The 23774-nt window shown below is 37.9% G+C and overlaps 1 protein-coding gene across 2 annotated transcripts in view; it reads left to right on the top strand.

Moving 5' to 3' along the window:
• Positions 1–23487, top strand: part of PRR5L (proline rich 5 like) — a 73720-nt gene extending 50233 nt beyond the window's left edge. For both annotated transcript variants that reach the window (XM_087719807.1, XM_087719815.1), the window contains 4 exons: positions 679–770; positions 5246–5386; positions 6557–6683; positions 20132–23487. In XM_087719807.1, coding sequence (XP_087575933.1) covers positions 679–770; positions 5246–5386; positions 6557–6683; positions 20132–20514 — 743 coding nt within the window. In that variant the 3' untranslated portion in view covers positions 20515–23487. The remainder of the gene's footprint in view (positions 1–678; positions 771–5245; positions 5387–6556; positions 6684–20131) is intronic.
• Positions 23488–23774: the final 287 nt, after the last annotated feature.

The following is a 23774-nucleotide window of genomic DNA, read 5'->3' on the forward strand; positions in this document are numbered from 1 at the left end:
CTTGGAAATCTATTGGAAACCAGTAAAAGACCAGCAAAGCAAGTATTGGGTGACTCTGGTGATTCTTACTAAAGAATCTAAATGGCAGCTAAATTCTGCACCAACTGCAGTATCCAGGAAGTCCTTAAGGGATCTCCATATTGAGGTCATCATTGCTATTGCAGCTGAGTCTCCCTTTGTGAAAATTAGTATTTGGATCCTTCCCGGGTTCAGCTTCTAGTCAAAAGTCATCGCAGCATCACGTTGCCATCAAGTGATGTTTCGCGATGTTTTTCCCATTCACAGAGCTGTGGTCTGCGTGTGACACATCTGGCCTGTGGGCTGCCAGTTTGACACCCCTGTTCTAGTGACTATGCGAGCACACCCATGTGGTTTCTTGGCCATCAGATGGAAGTGGTTTGTCCTTGCTTGCTTCCTGGATTCCCAAAACTAGTATTCCTGAAAGTCTCCCATTCTTGTATTAACCAGATCCAAACCTTTTCAAGATCACTCACAGTTGGCCAGATGCTATCACTCATCTGGGCCTTTGCTGCTTATCTAGAAGACACTTAGCAACCTGCAGTAATTTCACAAAGCCAAGCAATATGTGGATTGTATTTGTACTTGGAAATGAGAGTTGTGTACCTAATAACTACATGTTTCTTGAAAGTTCCCTAATGTTTGTTGTATTTTTTTTAGGAGAAGATCGTATCCATGTATTATCTGAAACTTGGGATCACTTCTTCACAGAAATTCTTCCTACACTACAGGCTATATTTTACCCTGTTCAGGTAAATCTAGTTAAATATAAGCTCAACAGGGCAGAGAAAAATATTTCAAACTTATCCTATAATTGAAGGAAGACACAAAACTTAATTTGCAAAGGAAAACTATTTTAAACTTTTAAGAATCACACATTTCACCAGAATTGCTGTTAAACTTGTTTCTCCTGCTGTCGATATGGTTATAAAACTCTTGACTAATTTAAACCACAAACCCTGTTACCCAATAATTATAAATCTAGACTGTGTTAAAGGATAAGTTATTCTGGATCAATATTTTGTGTTATTGTTAATTTAAAAATCAATATCCATTGTTAACAGTGCATTTTAGTTTTAATCACCCAGAAGACATTGCAATTGTCAGAGCCAAGGTGGCGCAGTGGTTAAATGCAGCACTGCAGGCTACTGCTAGATCAGCAGGTCAGCGGTTCAAATCTCACCGGCTCAGGGTTGACTCAGCCTTCCATCCTTCCGAGGTGGGTAAAATGAGGACCCAGATTGTTGGGGGCAATATGTTGACTCTCTGTAAACCGCTTAGAGAGGCCTGAAAGGCCTATGAAGCGGTATATAAGTCTCCTGCTATTGCTATTGCAATTGGACAATGCACTAATGATAAAGGTCTTTGTCTCCAACTGGCCACTTTCCAGATATATTAAAATAACAAAATTCCCAGCCAATCTGGCTTGAGATTTAATCAAAGAACAAGATTTTGTGCTTTCTTCTCCTGCTTTCCTCTGAATTCTTCAATCATCTTCATTATAGCTTCTTTTTTCTTACCATTGTACTTGAGTAGAAGAACTGGAAATAAATCTAATTTCCATGGTTGACTCTTGAATTTTAAATTATGATTTTTAAAGAGGAAGCCAAATATTTGATAAGGTTCTATGGGATATACTGTATATAAAGGCAGCATATTGCAAGGCAAAATCCCCCCTCACATTTTCTGATTTTAGAACTGTTTGTTCCCCTAGAAGCAGAGAAATCATGAAATGTATTTATATTGGCCTCTGACTAAATTGGCTCAGCTTACTGTCAAATAGGCCCAAGAATTTGTGTGCCATAGTTAACAATCCTCTCTGTTACACCACCTTTTACATAAACCATTTTCACATTTGAGACAAGTGGAATACTAATAACATATCTGTGTTCATTATCCCAGTAATTATACTTGGCACTCTGAGATAAAAAAGGTAATATTTTTCTTTTCCACGTAACGGAATTAATTAGAAGACCAAGAAAATAATGTTATCTAAGCAAGAGATGTTACTGATGGGACAGATTTCTTGTAGAATGAGTGTCTTAGGAAAGTGACATACTATTCCTGTGCTTCTCCAGAGATCCCTTTAACAATCTAACCCTTACTGGTGCTATTTTTCCCCTCTAGACCCAAAATATCAACAGGTAAACCTTATGCAAGGCTTATTTCAAGGTGGTGTTTTTTACAGTACTAGAGAGAATGTAAATACAGTATTTGCTTCTTTGCTGTAAGAATCTTGATTTCCCATGCTCTCTTCTCTTTTTTTTTCTTTTTTCTTTATTCCCTTTCCCTATTCCTCCTTTTTATACTTGCAGCAGATGATAAAAGGTATGTGTGGCTTTATGGGCTGGTGAACTGTGCACATTTGAAAAATCTTCAATGTTCCAACAATATGTCCATGGAGATGGGTGTCACCATATCTTGCAATTCCTTTTTGACCTACCAGGGTCCCTGCCCCATCTGATTTTACTTTTTGTTTTCAATTTTTATTTTTTTAAATGGGAAGCTGCAATATAAAGCTTGATCTCCAAGTATGAGTGGCAGAGACTATATTAGGAACTCAGAAGAGGTTATTACAAATTAAATGAAAATCTTTTGGCTTCTGGTCGTTGGTCTTAATATTCCAAATACATCTATAGGCACAGGAAGATTGGGGCCTTAAATCAATCATTTTTTTCCATCTATCACATTTGTAGGCAGGTTGAATCATAAAGTCTTCTTTACCATCTGTCCTAGGGCAAGATGTTTGAATTACGGAGGGCCACCAAGTCCATTCATAAGCATTTTTATCTCTTTGGATTTGAAGTGCTATTCAGCTCTACCACATACTAAATAGATTACAACATAGTTATTCTTTGAATTACCTTCAATTTTGCCACCTGTCAACACAATAGATTTTACTATGTATATAGGAAATGATTCACTCAAAGTTTCTTGTTACCTTGATGGATGTGGTCTGAAAATTACATCCTTCCCCCCCACCAACCCATAATATTGCTGTTGCTTTATTGATTGAAATGTTGTCCTGGATTCTTTTTTATCTGCACTACTGTTCAGACAAGTGCTTTCCATTTTAAATAAATAAAAATAAGCGTATTGAAGCAGACCAATTCCAAAGACAGAGCTCACTAGCATGCCATTTGAAACCTTCCTCCAGGTTGACAGAGAAATAATTGAAGGTCTTTCTGGCTTTTCATCCAACTGTGACTCCATTTGATTGTGTTTAGCAGATTGTCGAGCCAAAATATTACGGAAAAATGGAAAGTTGTTTCTTGAAGCACAGATAAATGGATGAAAGCTTCATATTATAAGAGATGTTTTCATGCAGTGTGCTTTCTCTTTCACACTTCTCCTTCATAAACGTACAGTATCATAAATAGCACAAAAGAAATTTGCTAATCTAAAATTCTGTTGTAGTGTGAGTACAGCAATCAAAAATATGCTGCAGTGAATGTTATAATATGAAATTCAATTATTATGAATAACACATGTGTGCCACACTATAATATTTCCCAGAATAGTTATCTGAGGACCATTGACAGAAAAGGTGTTTGAAAAAATATAATTGTACTATAATATAAAGGTCAGTGACAGAAAAAAATGATGCTTTGCTCTTTATCTACAGTAGATTGCTGCTGCACAACAATAGGGTGGCAGTGGAATTGAATTTCAATTATAAAAATGAACTAGTATGTGTAGATTAAAGGAACAATTCTATATAAATTACTTGGGCCAAATGCGGAAAGCAAAGCCAATTAATTATAACAGAATATTTTTCTCCAAATAAATACATCAGGAAAGGTTTCATATCATTAAAAGTGAAGAGGCAGGCAAAACAAAATTTGTTATCATTTTGCCATGAATTGATAGGTATGGATAGTTCATAGCCTCCCATCTTGCCAATGTTCCCCTGTAGATGAAGACATATTCTGTATTCTTAATGTTGCTGGATTGTGGATACTTATTTGCTGTGATGTTCCTTCTTGGTTATTTTTTAAAATTTGCACAGTAGCTTGATTGTATTGCAACAAAGATTAGATCAAGCTGAGAAGCTCACATATCTGTTTCTGCACAAATTTCATTCCCTTCTCTTTTTTTCCCAAGTCCTGCTCCATTTATTTGTCCATAACCACACCCTTGGAATCTTAAGGAGAACAGCCCCTTTTAAAAACAGGAAGTTTCTGCCTTCAGAGCCTTTGGCTTGTATTCTTGTTTTGCATTTTGATGAACTTGTTAGTTGTATCATTAACCCTATTATGAATTGATGATTAACGTACATTTATTCCCTCCAGCTAGAGTTCTGGTTCATTAGTTGGGGATATCTAAACAATTCCCATGGAGAGTATACAGCATAGTTGATTTTAGCTATTAAAATAGGAGTTGCAAACACAGTGCTTAAACAAAGGTTGAAGGGTATGGTAGCTTTATAGGCTTGGCATTCGCTTTTTAAAGATGGTAGCCAATAACAAAAACACATCTTTTTGACAATTACACAAGTTAAACAAAAACTTTATTTAAATGCTGTATATTTTATATCCCTAGTGCCGCGTAACAGAGTGAGTTCTCGTTACTTGTCCCAGCTTCTGCCAACCTAGCAGATCGAAAACATGTAAAAATACAAGTAGAAAAATAGGGAACACCTTTGGTGGGACAGTAACAGCATTCCGTGCGCCTTTGGCGTTTAGTCATGCCGGTCACATGACCACAGCGCTGGCTCTTTGGCTTTGAAACAGACATGAGCACTGTCCCCTAGAGTCGGAAACAACTAGCACATATGTGCAAGGGGAACCTTTACCTTTATATATTTTATTTCTTGGAGTGCTATTAAATATCTGAAATTGGTCCAGCAAAGGCAAATTAATAAATTAAGCCTTGTGCTTTAAAAAGTCCAAGATACATAGTGAAGTTTTGTGAAACCCCTTAAAACCCCTTGCTGCTTCCAATATGTTTTCCCTGTCTAGCTACAAAGGAATACCACTTCCCCATTGTTAACTGTTTTTACAATTGCTTTTCTATCCACAAACTGATTATCCACAGGGCAGCATAATCATTGTATTTCTTTTAATTTACAATAATTCCTTTGTCAGTTTATGTTCATATTACCAGCATGTTCTCCAATTCTTTTACGATATTGTGTGGCATTACTGTCCTAGGGTTCAGTTTGCAAATAGGATTGAACCGTATTCCAATGCCAATGGATGCCATTTTTCTCTCTGTGTATATATAGGGTCAAGAATTGACAATTCGTCAGATTTCTTTGCTTGGCTTCCGAGACTTGGTCTTATTAAGAGTAAAGTTGGATGAGATTCTTCCTCTGGTCCAAAGTAACCTTCCATCCTCCATTATCCAGATGCTGCTGATTTTACAGGTGGGTAATGGTCTTATTTCCACCTCTCTGAAATGTTTTGTCTCAAAACATCCTATTCCAACTTTTCACTAGAAGCGTAGTGATGTTGGAACAGCCTATTTTAACATTAAAGTTTTTAATCTGTTTTAACATTGAAATGTATTGTACTGACATCCAAATGTATTGCACACCCCTGTTAATGAACATTAAACATACTGTAAGAGTGAAATTACTACTTTCCAAACAATTTATGAAAGAGGGAATTGTCTTTGGCCTGGACCCGCAAATATTGGTTCCCTATATCACGGGTCTGTCTCACAGAAAGATATTGATGATATGCCTTCCTGCCCAAATGTCTCTAGTCTCATGCTGTAAGCATGACTCTTATGGAGAAAGTCAACATGATGCAGCCTTAATCATGTGTGTTGGGCAAGGTATTTTCAATTAAGAGGGCTGGATTTCTGACATCAGTCTTTCATTGATAAAGTTTGAGCTATCTAAAATCTGGTTTTCTGAATAATGAAATTAAGTTTAATGTTGAAATATAGGGGTTTCAGTGACTGTTTCAAGGATAATAGTTTTTGTTTTGTTTGGCTTGTTTTAAATTACCATGTCTGAGCTCCGAGCATGAATGTTTGCCTTCTTCTCATTTCCCCCCCAATTACAACTCTGATAGTTCTAACCAGCCTCCCACCTTGCCAATGTTCCCTAGTTACAATTCTGATGTTGGGAGAAAGAAAAAGAGAAAACATTAGGAATGCTGTCTTAAGTTGCTGGAATAATTTGCAAGAGAATTAAAACATCCATCACTTCCCAATTGGGTCACAAGTCCCGGGGAAAGATAATTTGCTTATATTCTTTGACTTGTTGGAATAGCCTGCTTGAGCTGGCTGTTGAGAGCATTTAGTAGGGTATTTAGTAGGGTAGGGTATTGTAGAACAGTGTTTCTCAACCTTCTCACTTGAAGATAGGTAGACTTCAGTTCCCAGAATTCTCCAGCCAACATATTGGTTGATATTGAGAAATAGTGCTATAGAAAATGATATAACTTATAACATCTACATCATAATCTAATACATATTTAAGTTTCTTTTCTTCAGTCAAATTAGAAAAATAAAAATGGGCAAATAAAATGTGTTGATTTGCATACTCCAGGTATTTGACAAAATATATATTTTGTTTATGTTTCAGGGAGTCCATGAACCTACAGGTCCCACTAAGGCATTTATACAACTAGAAGAACTTGTAAAACTGGTAGTTTCCCCATACCTTGGTTTGTGTGAAGAACATTGCTTCCCTGGCAGTACCTGTGCCCTGGGTAAGGTGTAAAGTATTGAAAGGCCTGATATTTGGGTCCAGGGTAACTAGAGAATCCATGGAATCAGAAGAGAATTTCTTTTGTCTGCAACAAAGAGTCCACAAAAACATAGTATACACATTTTTTGCTCACATTTGAGTATTGCTTCATTTGATTATGTTATAAAACCCTGCAAAACATGTTTAGCAAGAGGCAATACCATAGGTTAAGAAAAAGAGTGTGTGTGTGTGTGTGTGTGTGTGTGTGTGTGTGTGTGTGAGAGAGAGAGAGAGAGAGAGAGAGAGAGACCTGCCATTTACAAATTGACTATAAACCAGCCATAGTCAAGGATGTGTAATCAATACTCAATGCTCGATGATACACAGAAACTGAGAGCGAAAGCTTAAATTATTCCTGTGCAGATACTAATCAATACAAACTTGCATTTAATTTGTGTACATGCAAAAAAAACCTTTCATTTTCTTTTTCTATGTCTAACTGAATGATAATAAGACAGTCATTTGCAAATATTTAAAAGCTAGTTAAAATCTGATTTACAAAAATAAATACCATTTTTAGCTGTGTTGTTTTCCTTTGGCTTTTAAATGAGCTTACCTAATCACTAAGTGTCTTTTCTGTTTTGTATGCCTACCCTTTGTTCCCTCTCCTCCTCCCCAGAATAGCTTATCTGATTGTTAGAAAAAAAATTATCTTTTGGGTTACATTAAATCAGAATGGCTGTGGACCGCTCCTTCCAGTGCATAGTGCTACATTGTGGGCAAGGAAATGACTGTAAATTGAATAAAGTCAGATTAATGTACTGGTTCAGTATGATTTTGGGCACAGATTGTTCCTGTCTTGCTGTCTGAGATTATTTCAATGAAAATAGCTAAAATTGGGATCTAGTCACAAAGCATGTGGTTTTCTTCAATGGATTTTCACAATTAGGGGAGCATAGTTTGTAGATTTATTTTAATATGATTCGATATGTAGTTTGTTCAGTGGAGAGAATGTAAGTTGCTTCCAATCTATCCAAGGTTAACCATTTCTCCCTGATTGTTCTGTTTCTTTGTCAATCTCTTAAGTCCAATTTGAAACCAAAGTTTCCTATCTTATGCAGGAGTTAGGTCTCTACTTGTGGATTCTTAGCGCCCAGTATTGGGTTGTTGCTCTTGTATGCCTATTTCCTTGGTGTCTTTAGTCAAGCAGAGCTCTGGGCTTCCTACTAGGTCTTGGCATTAACACCACACCAGAATAGTTTGTAAAACTGAGCAGCTGTAAATTCATGACTTCAATAAACGAGATGTTCCTGTCACAGTAAAAATATAATCAGTGCACTGTTTACAGCTAATAAAATTGTGACCCTTCTCCTTGAGAAGAAAAATAATACAAAGTGTACAGGGACTTGAGTAATAGTGAAATTGTTTACTTGAGGTGGCCATGTGCCTCTTGTGAAAGCATTCTGCTATCTTTCTATCTACCAATAAAACCAGGGTTTATTGTCATAAAACACATTTTATATACTCCATGACCTTCAAAGAATTATACATTCAGAATACTTAAACCAGGGTTTATTATTATAAAACACATTTTCTATACTCCATGACCTTCAAAGAATTATACATTCAGAATACTTACATTTGGTCCTCCATTTAGAGAACATGTGGGCCCCTATTATGCTTTGCATGTATACATTCAGAACATCCTTGGTGCTTTGCCAGCTGTAGCCCTGCACTTGGAGTTGACAGCTGTATAGAAATACTGAAATTATGCCTTTAGGGATAGAGCAGAAGTAGGCAATTTTTTGAGTCTCATTTGAAATTTACACAGTGGCTGATATGGAAGGCTGCTTGTTCTCAAAGCAGCTGCTGTGGTGAAAATGGCAAGTCACAAATCACCCCTTTATCACTAGTGCCTGACCACACTCTCATCCCAGTACAACCATCATGAAACTCAAGGGTATTCCTGTAAATGAGTTAGAGATGTATGTTTTTTATTACTAACTTTCAATTTTATCTTGACTTCCAATGAGAGTGACGAATATAAGAATTACATAAACCATCATTCCTAACTTGTTTTGATAATTACCTTCTCATACACTATCTAGCCTGATATTTTACAGTTTCATAAAGGTCTTCCATCTTGTTATGTTTCAAGATGAAAGGAAAACAGAACATACCTGTACCTAAAAATGCTTCCCTGAACTCAATTAGCAGTTGATTCCTTTATTTAAATGGATGAATAAAGGATGGGGAAAATGACTAAAATGATTTTGGTGTTTTAAAGGGAAGGTATAATTTTGAAGATTTGTATGTTGGGATCAACATTTATTGACCTTGAAAAAAATTAAGCATCCTATAGCATCTTGTGAGCAATGGCTACTAGGTTTTTTTTTATAAAAAAATTGATGGATGTATATTTTTAGCAAGTGACCAAAGGTTAGCTTAGCAGAATCTCTTGCATTTTTCTTGCTCTCTAAATAGCAATTAAATATGTGACTGGGAAACAGAAGACATGAAGTTTGATCCCTTGAATAATGTTGAGATGTATGAAATAGCAGTGAAATGTTAAGACTTGCTTCAGACTTAAAAGTGAAATTGGAGCTAGAAAACGTTATCATTTCAGTGGATTTTAGGACCTAATTAGACACTTGAATGGAGCACATTACGCTTCACGGCTTCCAAACAGTATTTCCTAAAATAAATGTTATACGAAGTTCATCATCCTCTCTCCATATAAAGTTTAAATCACTGAACCGGAATGGGTGGGCAGAAATGCTGAATATTATATCAAGAAACATGTTTTTCTAATCCTAAATGCTACTGGAATAGATTAATGGTTGAGACATCTTTAGGCCCTTAAAGTTAATGCACACAGTCTCTGTTCAGCATAATTGTTGACAGTTGAACAACATCTCCACCTATTGGATATTGAAGAAAAATATCCAGTACTTTTCATTTTGAAATAGTTCAGTGCATTTTGGATGAAAGTGTCAAAAGACTTATAATGATGGATGATGCCATATACACTCTTCTCACAAGGCGAGACCATAAACATTCCATGGGTCATGTTTACTTGAGTCCCAACATAAGGAAAGATGTGCATGAATCTAAGGTGTGTTCATTATTTCCAATAATTGATGACTAGAGAGCAACAGTTAAAATAGAAAAGGGGCAACTAAATGGTTCAAAATAGGGAAAGGAGTGCATCATATAAATAATGTGACAGTGAATGTTTAATTTATATGCAGAACATGTCATGAAAAATGCTGGAGTAGAAGAAAATAAAATCAAAATTGCTGGGAGAAGCAATAGCAGATTTTGGTATGCTGATCATATCAGACTGCTCAGTGGAATCCTTAACAATGGAACTAAAGTTTAAATATTACCTAATGCAAAAGCAAGAGTCAGTGGAGGAGATTGTTAGCTTCAAAAGAAGTTGACAGAAGATAGGGTGACTAGATGATAACATAAGTATGTGCTTAGAGGAACTCAGTTACTGAGTAATAGTTCTGAAGAAACAGGATGTTCATTATGTCACAAAACAGTGGATGCAAATGAATGATTATTCAGTAACAACTAAAAGGTCACATGGCAGGAATCTGTGGCATAGCATTCAGTTTGGCTTGTATACCAACTGTTGTGAGATCACTTAGGTGAGATGGGCAGCCATACACATTGAATAAATAAATTATAAATATTTGAACTGTGAAAAACATACCCATTTCCCTTGGGCATCTTAGGAGAAATTTCCTACATTTTTTTGCAGGAAACCCTTTTTCCTTTGTTGTAACATCTCATCTATGTTTCATTGATTTCCCAATTTTCCGGTTCTATTAATTTCCATTCTAGCCACTCAGCAATTTTTTATTTTTATATTTTCTCTGGTCTGTGAGTTGAGTTCAGATTTATTCGCGACTCCTGCTTTTCAGATGTGTTTTTAAGTTCTTGCTGTTGTAGTTTTATACTGCATTTATTTATTTGACTTCTGAAGTGGTAAACAATAGTATAATTGTATACATAGACATTATATATCTGTTGTGTAGTAGCAAATGTAGTACAAAAAATTAAACCAGCCAACTAATTGGAGCAATATAATTATTGGCATGCTCTCTTGTAATTACTGTAAAATAAAACAGTGTTAAACAATATAGATATAGGTAATTTTTCATCGTTTCGAGTCTTGGAAAGGCAATATGTGCAATGGGTACGGTTTCTGCATACGTTCCTTAATGACCACTAGAATAGTTTCCTAAGATGCTTTTTTTTCAATTAAAAAAGATTTATTTCCAAACTAGAATTATGCAAAATGAAATACAAACTCGTGGTATCATTCTTTTTTGCAAAGTGCAGTAGAGTCTACTTAGATGATTTTTAAAAAAAACATCAAGGAAGGAGTAATTTACTTACTATTAAGGAGGCATTTTGGGACAGACCAAATCAGAAAATACTGTCTACCTGAACTCTGGGTGTTTTCTTTTCTCAAACACTGTAACATTTTCATAGATGCCAATCTCTAAATGACCAGTTAAGTATATTGTAGTTTCTGGAGGAGAGTTTAAAAATGGGATGGTTCTCCACTGCAGCAGTACAAGAGAGTAGTGAGGTGAGCTTAATTATACTGGCAGTAGCTGAGCATGAGATCAAAGGAACGTCTGGTCCTTCTTCAGTTTGTATAACAGTAATTGTGAAACACATTTATATTTATTGGTTCATTTAGAGTGGAATCTGGCCATAGTATTTCTGCTGGGAAGATTAAAAAACAATAATAGGCATTTGTTGCTAATGGCTTATCAGCTGATATGAACTCAGTTCATTTTTTTCTTTCAATTTGCTATAGGGGTTTGTAGTGTTTGTTGCAGAAAATATTCATGGTGGCTAGCTGTAGTAAACAGGACTATGGAACAAAGCCTGCAGTGTTTGTTTCCTCCTGACTATTCCTGTCTGGCCACCATGATACTTTTGAATGCATTTTTCCCCCAACTGCTTTTTTATAGTTATTGCTCCAGATTGGAATGACTTTTTGGAAACAATGAGTTGACAAGAGGGAAATGATTGCTAAATATAACTGTTAATAGTGAATTCACAAATTAGATAGAGAATCTATTTATTAGATCTTATGATTCATTTAATTTGAGATAAATATTTGCAGCTATTTAAAGCAGATAACTTGCAAAGCATGAGAGTTTACATTTCTAAATGAGATTGTAAATTTTCCCTTTTCTCTCTTAGTGTTTCTACCATTTTGTGTTTCTTTCATACTTTCTGCATTCTTTTGTAATAAACCTCAGATCTGCCCACCCAGGGTCCACAAGATATCAGTAAACCAGCCTTTTCAACTGGGCAGCCAAACAGCTGTATTCTTGGAAATTCTGGGCCATCTGATCTCCAACTTATCAGTCAACTGGAGAATGCAATTCTACGTATGTATCTAAAGCCTGGGTGTCAAATTTGATTGTGTCACATGATGTATCACAACATTTTTGCCTTTGCTGAGCTGGAGTGGGCATAGCCTGCATGTGACACATCTGGCCCACAGGCCACCAGTTTGACAGGCCTTACCTAAAGCATCATTAGTGGTTTTCTGAGGGAAAGGAGTCCTGATCTGGATTCAAACCAGTGTTGTCTTGTATTCTTTCTCCTTTTGCTACTGAAGGTGCTGTTTCTAATTGAATAGCTTAGCATAGTCAGGGCCTAATCTTAAATGGGACATTTATTCCCAATTTAGAACAGGAATTTACATTGTATTAAGGATCCATGCTGCTCTTTATAGAATAAAAGAGGGCAATTTAAAGGACAGAGAAGAAAGTTGAGATTGAAGTAAGATTATGCGTGAGCACCATGTGTAGCACTGGGTCTCAGGTTATGCACTCCTCTTTTGTACCAGTGAAATGGAATCAGTGATAATTTGGAGATTAACCATCAAGATGGTGGGTGCTGTCCTGTGATAGAAGCCCTATTGTTTTGGTTTGCTTCATCCCCTGCCCTCTAATTAATATCCATTGATGCAAGTAGGTATTCTTCAGACAGAATGACCTCAGGAAGCACTACTGAATCTGATTGACTCATCAATAATTTTGTACTTCTTCTGTGGTAGGCTCTGAGGAGGGCATTGCTCAGACTTTTCTAATCCAGTTAAAACTGCTCATTGCAATTCCTCTTCCACCTTTTGCCCATTATTTCAGTAATAACTTAGAGTGGAAAGACCACGATAGTTTCAGTGAAAGAATATAAAAATGTAGCATTACTGATGCAATGATTTCTAGCATAACTGTGTAGATAGCATGGGTTTTCAGCTAAAATCTCTGGAAGAGGAATGATATGCATGACAGTGGCAATTATACGAATCTCATGCACATACACACACACACACACACACACACACACACACACACACACACACACATGAAGAGAGGGTGGGTGGGAGGGAGAATGGGAGAGAGAGGGGGGGAGCCATATCCCCTGGCAGAAAAGTAATTATCAGCCTTATTGGAGACAGCTTTTAAAATATCCCAAGGAGATGGATGGTGCTTGTTACAACTGTTTTGTATTAAGACACAATAGAGAGACTTTAGGATTTGTTTACAGCTTTGAAAATAAGTTTTAGTTACAAGTTTCACTTCACAATTCAGACTGAGATTGTCAGTTATAAAAAGTAGCAGAGAAAAATATTATTTCCTCCAAACATTATGATGACTAGTCAACAGGCCAAGAGGTTTCAGGTCCTCTTAATCTTAGCCATCTGCCTCTGGTCTATAACGACAAGATTCCCTCTCACCTTGGCTATTTTTCTTTTAAGAGTAAGTTTTAGTTATCCTGGGAAAGCTGCTGCTGTTTGGAGTCCTTAGACACTAGTTAAAGGGGAAAAGAGACCTCTCCTTCTCTCTGTGTTACTGAAGAAATAAATAACTATAAATGTTACCCAAGCAGAAATTCATTGGCCTATAAAAGAACTTGCTGTGGGACTACTCCTATCATTTAAGACCGGTGTTCTCAGGTTGATCAACCGGGTTGATCCTTGCAGTTTGAAACAATGTACAGGGTTGAGTTTCCAGCACAAATGAAAGTACGCATGGAATTTACAAAGTACTGCTTCACAGCAGCCCGATTTGTGGCCAAATTGGAATGGACTTTCTGACTATATAATTTTTGTTTGTCAGATAAAAGATGGCTATAGCTCAGCATCTATTTTTTTCTCTTTAAAGGACTTGTTTCAGTGTTTTATATTATGAGTTGGAATAAAAAGAAGAGAGCTTTAAATGGTGGAAGTTTAACTGCTAATATTTGCTCCCAATTATAGGTTTGGATAATATGGAGACAAAATAGGTTAATGCAGTGTTCCTTAATAACCATTACCAATGGAAGAATAAGCTATTAGCTGAGTTCAGTTCAGATATGAATTGTTTGGAAGTAAATCCATTACAATTTACATCTATGAAAACTAAGGAAGAATTATTTAGATAGGTTAAATTAGATTACTTTTTACATTCCACCTTTTTTATTTTTAGTATTAACTCAAGGTGGCAAACATACCTAATATCCCTTCCTCTTCCTATGTTTTTCACAACAATAATCCTGTAAGGTGAATTGGGCTAAGAGAGATTGACTGGCCCAAAAAGCCACCCAGACATCTAGGTGGGACTAGAATTCATGAGGCTAGCCTGGTGCCTTAACCTCTAGCTAGCTAACTCAAGAGAAGCTTTAAAATGAAATATAACTCTATCTCTGACATTTGGGGTGTTATGCTTATTTAGTACCTCTGTCTTGGTGACACAGCAAGCTAGCTATGATTTCTCTCCCCCATTAATGATTTTTTAATGCTTAGTTTTGTGAAAATGTACTGTGCTGTAAAATGTGGTGAGCCATTTCTGAACTCTTCCCATATGCAATAATAAATGTTGCAGCAGCTATTTTGGATGCAGTGTTTCTATTGAGCAGAACTATCAGGGGAGATATCTGCTGGAGAAAAAAGCAAGTTGAATTTTATCGATGTCATGCTTTTCTCTGTGGTATCTCCACTTCCTAAAAAGACAACAACGTATAGGCGTATTGGAAATGTTTTCAGAGTGGTATGAAGTAGTGTGAGGATACCAGCATACACAGCATCTCTCTATCTCCTTTTCTCTACAACCCTGTGAGGCAGGTTAGGTTGATAGTGAGTGACTGATCCAAATTCATCTAGTGAAATTCAAATGCTGAGTGTGGACTGGACGTTGAATCTCCCCAATGCCAGTCCAGCATTTGCACTGCTACACTATAGGTACTCTTTGACCTATGACCATAATTGAGCCAAAAATTCATATCGCTAAGTGAGACAGTTGTTATGAGTGTTTTGCCCAATTTTACAGTCTTTCTTGCCACAGTTGTTAAAACGTGAATCATGCAGTTGTTAAGTGTTAAGTAACATGATTGTAAAGTGAATCTGGATTCCACGTTGACTTTGATTATCACAAAAGTTGATCACATGACACAACTATCATAAACACAAATTCTTTGCATCTGAATTTTGATCACACGACAAGAGGCGGCTGTGGAGGGTATGTAAAAAATAGTTATTGTCACTTTTTTTGCTGTTGTAACTTTCAACGATCACTAAATGAACTGTTGTAAGTCGAGGACTACCTGTACCCTGTCTCTATGAATCTAGAAGAGGTGCTTTAGTAAATGTTCTGATCTAGGTTTTCTGATACAGTAAAATGCACACGATTAAATCCAAAAACCCTCTTTTTATTTCAAAGGCTGTGAATTATATTCATTCACAGCCCATAATGAGTTCAAAATAATAGTAAAGAGTTCCACAGCAAGCTGCTAAAGTCCTTTGGGATAAGGCTGATAAGCAGCCACCATCTTCTTTGAAAATGCTGTTTAATTGGCAATTAGCTTGGCAAGGCCACACAGAGCCAAAATGGAGCTTCAGAAGGTCAACCGACCAGCATGAACCAACGTGCTTTGTGCAAAGGTTCATGTGCCTTTGCTCCTCCTTTATGTCCTATGGGAGGAGCCAATCACCTCCAAGCCTTACTCCCGAGTCATCCCTTTTGTTTTAACTGTTCTTGTCTTCTGCCAGCTCTGTGCATGCGCGCACTGGGAACAGGGGGAGCCTGTTCCTCTGCCTTGCTGCTATCCGACTCTGGAGGCTCCAGAGGCAGCACATAACTCCCAGATGCCCTGGCCCCCTCTCTGCCTCCGACGCAGAACCTTCGTCCGAGCCTTCCCCAGACTCCAGGACTGGCCCATGTTCCTCCCCAACCTCCTCACTGCAGGCTGCCAGAGGACCACAACACTATATGTGGGGCCATGAATGTAGTACATGTCCGTGACTTATTAAAGCAGCTGTGTTTTGGGAAGATTCCTGTTTCTTTTTCTATATTAAGAATTTTAAATACAATAATAAAAACGAAATTCAGAGAAAGAGAATACAAATAATAAAACATGCAAAGAGAAAGGAAATTATTTCCAAACTTTATTACAAAATAAACACATTTAATAATTGTTTATCTCCTATAATGTTTTCATCCCTCATCCCAGCCTCATGTATAAATAAATCCATAAAACATAAACCTTTCAGTCTTGGTGTCCATAAAAAATAAATGGTTTGCCAGAACATTGAAAACCCACGAAAAAAGAGCTTACTTTAACCTTGATCAAATAAACCAACTTACTTTCTTTTATTCCTAACAGTCTTAATCTTTAATTCAATCAAATATAGTTTTAGGATTTAATTTCTCTTCAATTCTTCTTTATCCCATTGTACAAGTTTATTCAAGGCTTTATAAAGCAAGTCTCTTTTGTAAATCCAATAAGAAAACATTTTCCAGGTCATTCTCTTGGTTTATCATTTTGTCTTTTTAATTTTTAAAACTCCAGCCAGTCTTCTCTCCCCTTTGATCTTCTCCCCTCTCCATCTCCCCTCCCCTCCCATCAGATTTCACCAAATCTCATCAAAAGCAACTCTGGGCAGCACCCAACAGTCAAACACTTTTTATACCCAATATGTGTTCTTTTCCAAATCACCCTGTTAATCTGTTATTTGTAGTTCCACTTTAAGTACCGTCTCCGTCTTGTCTGATAAAATTTGTTCCATACAGTATCTGTCAGAACTTCATTAATAACTTTTGGATCCTAATATACATTCTTCAAATAATTCATTTAATATTTCCAATGTTATAACGTTTGATTGTTTTGAAAGTCCCAGTATTGACATCAAAAACAAATTTGTATTTTTGTATTTTTTTTTCTGCTTAGAATCTTAAGTCTCTTTCTTTGTCCACTTTCTAAAATCATCACTTATCTTTGTTCCTTGCAATAACTAGGATAGCCAAAACAAGAAACTGTTTGTTTAAAAAAAATCAAAATCTTATAGTGAAAATCAATATTCCATATTCACCTGAATCTTTGATCCATTTATAACCACCATAGGTCCAAAATTTATTTAGCATTTTGCTATTTATTTCAAGTTCTGTTAAGTTCTTAAGCCTATAATTTATTTTTCTTTTGTTCATGCTGAAGATAAACTCACCTGACAAAAACTTGGCAAACTTGTCTTGAAGTTCTCTAATAGTTTACAATGGTTTGGCAATTTTGGCAATTTCCAAAAAATACTAGAAAATGATTAGAACGATTGTTGGTACTTACCTGAACGTCGATTCTAATGATGAGAGAGGAAGATGCTACCAGTGGGCTATCATCAATCCTGATTGGTCCATAGACTGAGAGAAATTGTTGCAGCCATGCCTCTACTCCATCTTCCCAGTTTCCTCAAGGTCATAGGGGGTAAACCTGTGAATCAAATATCACAATAAGGGAAAAAACAACTCTTCCCCCCAAGCTGTTACCCTCTCATCATTAGAATCGATGTTCAGGTAAGTACCAACGATTGTTCTCAATGATGAGGAAAGGGAGGTGCTACCAGTGGGACGTATCCAAGCTAGCGTCCATAGGGGGGAAGAATTATAAACCGGTAGCGGCTGATGGAGCCATTACTTGCTGCAACACTCTAGGGCCCAAAGATGCTTTTTGCATCTGTAGTGTCGAATAAATGAAGTAGGGGATGTCCAAGAAACTGCCCTACAGATGTCTTTGAATGGCGCTCTAGTCACCCATGCTGCTGTGGTGGCCGCACTGAGAGTAGAATGCACAGTAATTTCCCAAGGAGGACTTTTACCTTTAGCCTCATAGGCCAAGGAAATTGCTTTCCTTAACCACCTACCTTTCATGTTAGATGTCACTCTTGCACTTTGCGTGGATGGTTGAAAAGACACCAGAAGAGCTTCTGACCTACAAAATGAAGCCGTTTGCTTGAGATAAATTCTCAGTGTTCTACGGACATCAAGCCTATGCCAGAGTCGCTCCCTGGAATGAGATGGATCGGGCAAAAATTGGGCAGCACTATCTCTTGTGCCCTATAAAATGGGGTGTTAATTTTAGGTAGAAAGGCAGGATCTAACTGTAAGATCCTGGGGGGGGGGTTGTCCAGGGGGCTTATTTGCGGGGGAGGACTTATATTTTTGCCCACCAGAAAAACCATACCTTCCCTAGAAGCAGAATTAGCTGTTTCTAATGTGCCATACAGTTTGATATAAGGAAGTGGAAGAAAAAGGAAGTGGTACAGTTTTGTAGTTCAGGAGCAGTTAGAAACTAGAGGAGAAAATTATCAGTAGAGTTCTGAATGATAATACAAGGATTTTCAGTTCCCAATAATAACAACAGTAACTATAAAATGACTCCTTATTTAAAAGTATAACTTACTGTAAATGAAAAAAGCTTGAGGCGAGCAGACATGGAAAAATGCACGTTCAAGGATTCAAAACAAATTCCTGAGTTCATAATTCTTCAAGAGTTTGGAATGTGCACATGTTTTTCCTTGGGGCACTTAGACAGCTCCCTCCCCTAAAATAAAATTGAGTCTGCCTGTTCTTGTACTGTAGCTTTAGAATATGTGACTTGTAATTCCATCCTCATCATTCTTACAATTGAATGTACTAAAAGTTGCTAGTTAGATCCATGTGAATTCCTCCTGTGTAGGGAATATTGTTGGCCAATGGAACTGCAAGAGAGCAATATCTGCTACTTTCATCCATGATTTCCATTATCCTAGATCAGGAAGAAACGATCTGTTCTTGTTTAGCTGCAGTTGAATTAAAGTTAACATTATCTCTTAGCACTGCCCGTGCTAGCTGGAGATGCTGGAAATTGGAATTCAGCCATATCTAAAACGTTACTGATTTTTCTCCACCTACCTTTCAACAATTCTTTTGTTATAAATGGCAATGAATTCAAACTGGGAAGCTCACTAGATCAATGATTATAAAAGCTTTCTCTAAAGTAGTATCCACCAGAAGGGCATAATGTTGAAAAAAAAAGGCTGCATAGTAGTGATGTGCAAAATGACTTTCTTGGAGAAAATGTATGTGCCCCAGATTTTGAGAATATAGCAATAGCAATAGCAGTAGACTTATATACCGCTTCATAGGCCTTTCAGGTCTCTCTAAGCGGTTTACAGAGAGTCAGCATATTGCCCCCAACAATCTGGGTCCTCATTTTACCCACCTCGGAAGGATGGAAGGCTGAGTCAACCCTGAGCCAGTGAGATTTGAACCGCTGACCTGCTGATCTAGCAGTAGCCTGCAGTGCTGCTTTTAACCACTGCGCCACCTTGGCTCATAAAAGAATAAAAGAATTGAAATGTTCTTTCATAGAAGAAAACCTGAAAATATACCGTTCTTGTCTCAAAACAATCCACTCTAGGATCGTTCCATTCTAAGAACTTGAAAATGAAGATATGTATGTTCTAACACTTTTACTTTGTTCTGACACATGTTATTGTTTTAATAAAATGTTTCAATGGAGTTGTTTTGTTAGGTCTGCGTGTAGAATAGGCAGTAAATTTCTCACAGAAAAATTTGTTTTGCTCTGCCACTAATTGTTACGCTGTTAACTTTGCCCATAATATAATCATTCTGAACTGAATCTGGTGAAAAGTTACATCAGGAAAGAAAAAGATACTTCTGTGTTAGATTCTGGGCAATATCCAGAAGTTACATACAAAGCATGTCGCAAACAATGCATGTACAGCATAGGCTATAAATTTATACAACATTTATTAGACACCTCTTCTAAATACAGTGGACTTGGGGTGGAATTTCAGCTTACTACTACACACTTACCCTTTTAAGTGTAAGACAACTTAAGAGGAGATATTATATTACAATAATGTCAAAGTTCTCCAGGGTCATAAGTTCCTCTCTGTCATAACATGGACTTCTAACATAGGATCATACTGGCATAGGAGATGAAGTATAATCAATGGTATAACTTGTATTTTATTTATTTCCAAATATCCTTATCATTCACATGTTGCAACTTGTGAAGAAATATTTAATGTGCCTTTCACAGAAACAAAATCTGGAGAAACCAATTCTTGCAGTGTTAAACAATTAACAAATATGTCTCTCTACCTTTGTTTTCCAGAGAGGCGGTATTACAGATCTCGTTACAAACCCAATGGACTAAGCATCTCTTCTCACACAGTGGCAACCCGACAAGTCAGTGAGACCGCCTTGACACCCTTGACTGAACAGGAAGGCGAGGCTTACCTTGAGAAGTGTGGGAGCATCCGCCGGCATACTGTCGCCAATGCTCATTCTGATATCCAGCTGTTAGCCATGGCTTCCATTATGCACTCAGGCATGCTAGCAGAAGAACCAGACAATGGCGACCAATGTCTCCTTTTACAACCCAGTTTGAACCACAGACAGTTTTCTAGTGAGCCCAGCATAGCAGATGGACCAGAAGAACTGGCCACCCAAGATATGGAGGGGACTGCAGAACTGAATTGCACATCTGTCTGTTGAAACAGAGGAAAAGAACACTCCTGCACAGCAGAGGAAGCCGATGTTACTTTTCATGCTGCTTAGATCAAGAATTAGATTCTACAGGGCACATCCTGGAGCTGATTGTGTTCTTAGGCTCTAATATTATGAGGGTCCTTTCTGTGGACTACAAAGGTACAAAGTTGTTTCAGCTGAAACATTCCAATGTTGTCCCAGAGCAATGGTTTCTCAGAGTTTGTTTTTCCAGCTAGGTTTTTGTACCCTCAGCTGCATTCAGTTTTTGTCTTATCCGGAGGGTGAACACAGTAATCCTAGTTTTATTCTGCCTTGCAGATTGGGAAGAGGAACTCCACTGTTAGGGACAGGCAGTTATTTCTTCTCAATTGCGATGTCTTATGAAAAATACAAGGAAGCCAGTTGTAAAATCTTCAAGGTTGTTGCAGTGGTACATCCCTTTGTAGGGCAATGAATCATGTTCATTATAATATGGTATACACCTAAACTATAAAAATAGGGGCAGTAAAACCTCTTCCACTCTCTATCATCAGAGCTAGTCAGAGCAACATATTCTATTCTGGGTGAATAAAATAAAATGAAAGCAGTAGCCTAAAACAAAAAGGGCGTTGGTCTTTACCTGAGAGCCTCCTTTTGCCTGCCTCCTGGGGAGAGCATCAGTGAGAGTTGGCTCTGAGCTGGAGGTGTCTGATCAGATGGCAGAGTAGAAGAAGAAGCCTTTTTACTGGCTGCCTTCTTATGAATTCTCTCTAAGGTTTTGTCCTTCTGTTTCTCATATCGTGAACTGGGCTTGGAAGACTTTTTTTTAATTTTTTTTTCCTTAACTGAGGTTTGTGCTGTCTTTTTGCTAGCCCTGGCTGCTTCCCTGCCATCAGAAGTAGAAGGCTGGGAGGGGGAATAAAGCACTGAGGCTGCTTCAGGTGTGATACTTGAGCCTCCCCAGGCAACTCAGGAGCCGGTATGGAGTTTTATGCACTAAACACAGCCTCCATGTTGCCAACTGACAGCAACTGACATTCAAAATGGCGATTCGCGCCTTTTTCAACTGTCATGAAGTGCGTGCTAGACAACAAGGATAAATTCGCCCTGTGGCTCAGTCACACTAGCGGCGCTCCAATGCAACTCTTACAATTTCAGTTTTCCTCAAGAACTCCCTCTGGGTCGCTCCGTGGCAGCGTTTTGTATTTATATGGTCACAGCTGCCATGGTTCGCCGCTCAACTGTTTGAGCAGGGAGCCAAATTGTTTCTTCTCGCTTCCGAAGATAGGCGTTTAGAGAGGGAAGCTGAAGCTGACAGCCAGCCCGCTGTTTCAAACCGCGGGAAGCCGTTTATCGCCGTTTTGAGTCACTCTAGTTGCAGCGACAGTCTATACACCCTGACTGGGTTTAGAGGCTCAGACCCCTCCAAAATCACTGTCCCGTGAGGGGCTTTGATACTGGGGTCACTTTCTGGCACTCCCTATCATTTACTCACAACACCTTAATTTTCAGTCCACCTTAATTTTCAATCCATATCCGATGGTCTTTTAAGACTGGAGAAAGCAATGACGCAGCTGCCCTCATCGAGGGACTGAGTTTAAAGCTGGGTCTACCTAGCAGGGGCGTGGTTTATCAACGTTATCAGACCCAGTCCTTGCGATGAGTGGTTGAAGGTTAATCCAGTCTGGATGCTGCCTCCACCACCAGGCAGAACTACCGTAGCTAGCATATTGTTTTGATGTTTTGATTGCAATACATCTCAGGAATTACTCAAATTATTTTCAGTAAACTACCAAAAGCATTTTTAGGAAGGTATATGACTGCCAAAAACATAATACCAGTGCTGAGCTGGTAAGCTTGCAATAGTGATTTTGAGCTACTAGCTCTGTGATGGCATGCGTGCCGGAAGAAGGATGCAGAGCCATCTCTCTGGGCCCATGAGCCATCGCCCACTGCTCTTCCGGGTTCCAGCGTGCTGGCCAGTTGGTCTTCTCACATGCGGGAGTGCCGGAAGAGCAGCCGCCCGGGGCACATGCATGCATCGGGAAGATGATCATCTGGCTTCTGGCATGTGCATGCACACTGGCCACCTGGTTTTTTTGCACGCATGCATGCCAGAAATTAGAAAACCAGTTGGTCGGTGTGCATGCATGCGCGGGAAACCGTAAGATCAACTTTACCAGGTGGCTGCTCTTTTGGTTTCCAGCGTGCACATGTGCATGCATGCCCGTTTTGGCACTCGGTGCTAAAAAGGTTCACCAATGCTGTACTAGCTTCCATAAAATAGGGGTTGCTGGGTTTAAGACTGAATATTTTGGAAATAGCTTTTATTGATATCAACAATGAAAGAAAGGGTGCATTTACATTAGTGGGTAATAGCAGACAACCCCTTTGGCTGGTGGGAATAGTCTTTATTGGAAAAATTCCACAGCTATTCCCTGGAACAGGGAATATCCACAACTTCTGTAATGATTGACTGCTGCAAATATCAGGATCAAGTGAGATGAGTTTTTTTGAAACTGGTATAGTGATTTCTGGAAATATTTCCATACATCTTTGGTAGCCAACCCATTCTTTAACAAACACAATAGAAAAAGAATGTTTTAAGTTTTGTGGCTAATTGCCTTCCTCCCGCAGGTCTCTTGATATTGATGGGGCAGTGGCCTTTAGTATCTAGAATTGATAGGTTTTTTTGTTTTGTTTTAAATGCAGTTTCCTAATATAATTTTCATATGTATAATGCTTATTTGGCAGTGGCTCCCTTTTGATGGAAGTCATACATAATGCAAAGAGAAGGCAAATTTCTTCATATAGCTGCAGATAAAGAAGTGCCATTGGGTGTCTTAGCACAATCCAACCATAACTTATTTAGTTGTTTAAATGGTAAAAAATAATTGCATTATGCAAAAAACCCAAACAGTAGAATAAAATCTGTGCGGAGAATGTGGGAGGTGTGCCTTTCCTGCCAGTTCAAAATAAACATTTAACAAATACTACCCAGGTTCTATTGTGTATGCAACTTTCTTGTCACAAAAAGTACAGTTAATTAGGAAAACAAGAACATTTTTCTATGTACACTGACCAACATATTTGATTCAACATGTTTGGAAGATGCAATGTTAGGAAAAACTCTTCTGCTTGAAAACAATAATTAGTTATTCTAAATACCTGAATTTGGGGGGGACGACGACAATGAAATAGAAACCCTGAATTTAGAGAAGGCATCACAAGGCGGCCATAAAGATTATGGTTTTTCACAAAAAATCATTTTTAAGAAAATAAAACAC

This window comes from Thamnophis sirtalis, unplaced genomic scaffold (assembly GCF_051295495.1).
Source record: "Thamnophis sirtalis isolate CommonGarterSnake01/CBP01778 unplaced genomic scaffold, rThaSir2_p1.2 scaffold_1, whole genome shotgun sequence".
NCBI lineage: Eukaryota > Metazoa > Chordata > Lepidosauria > Squamata > Natricidae > Thamnophis > Thamnophis sirtalis.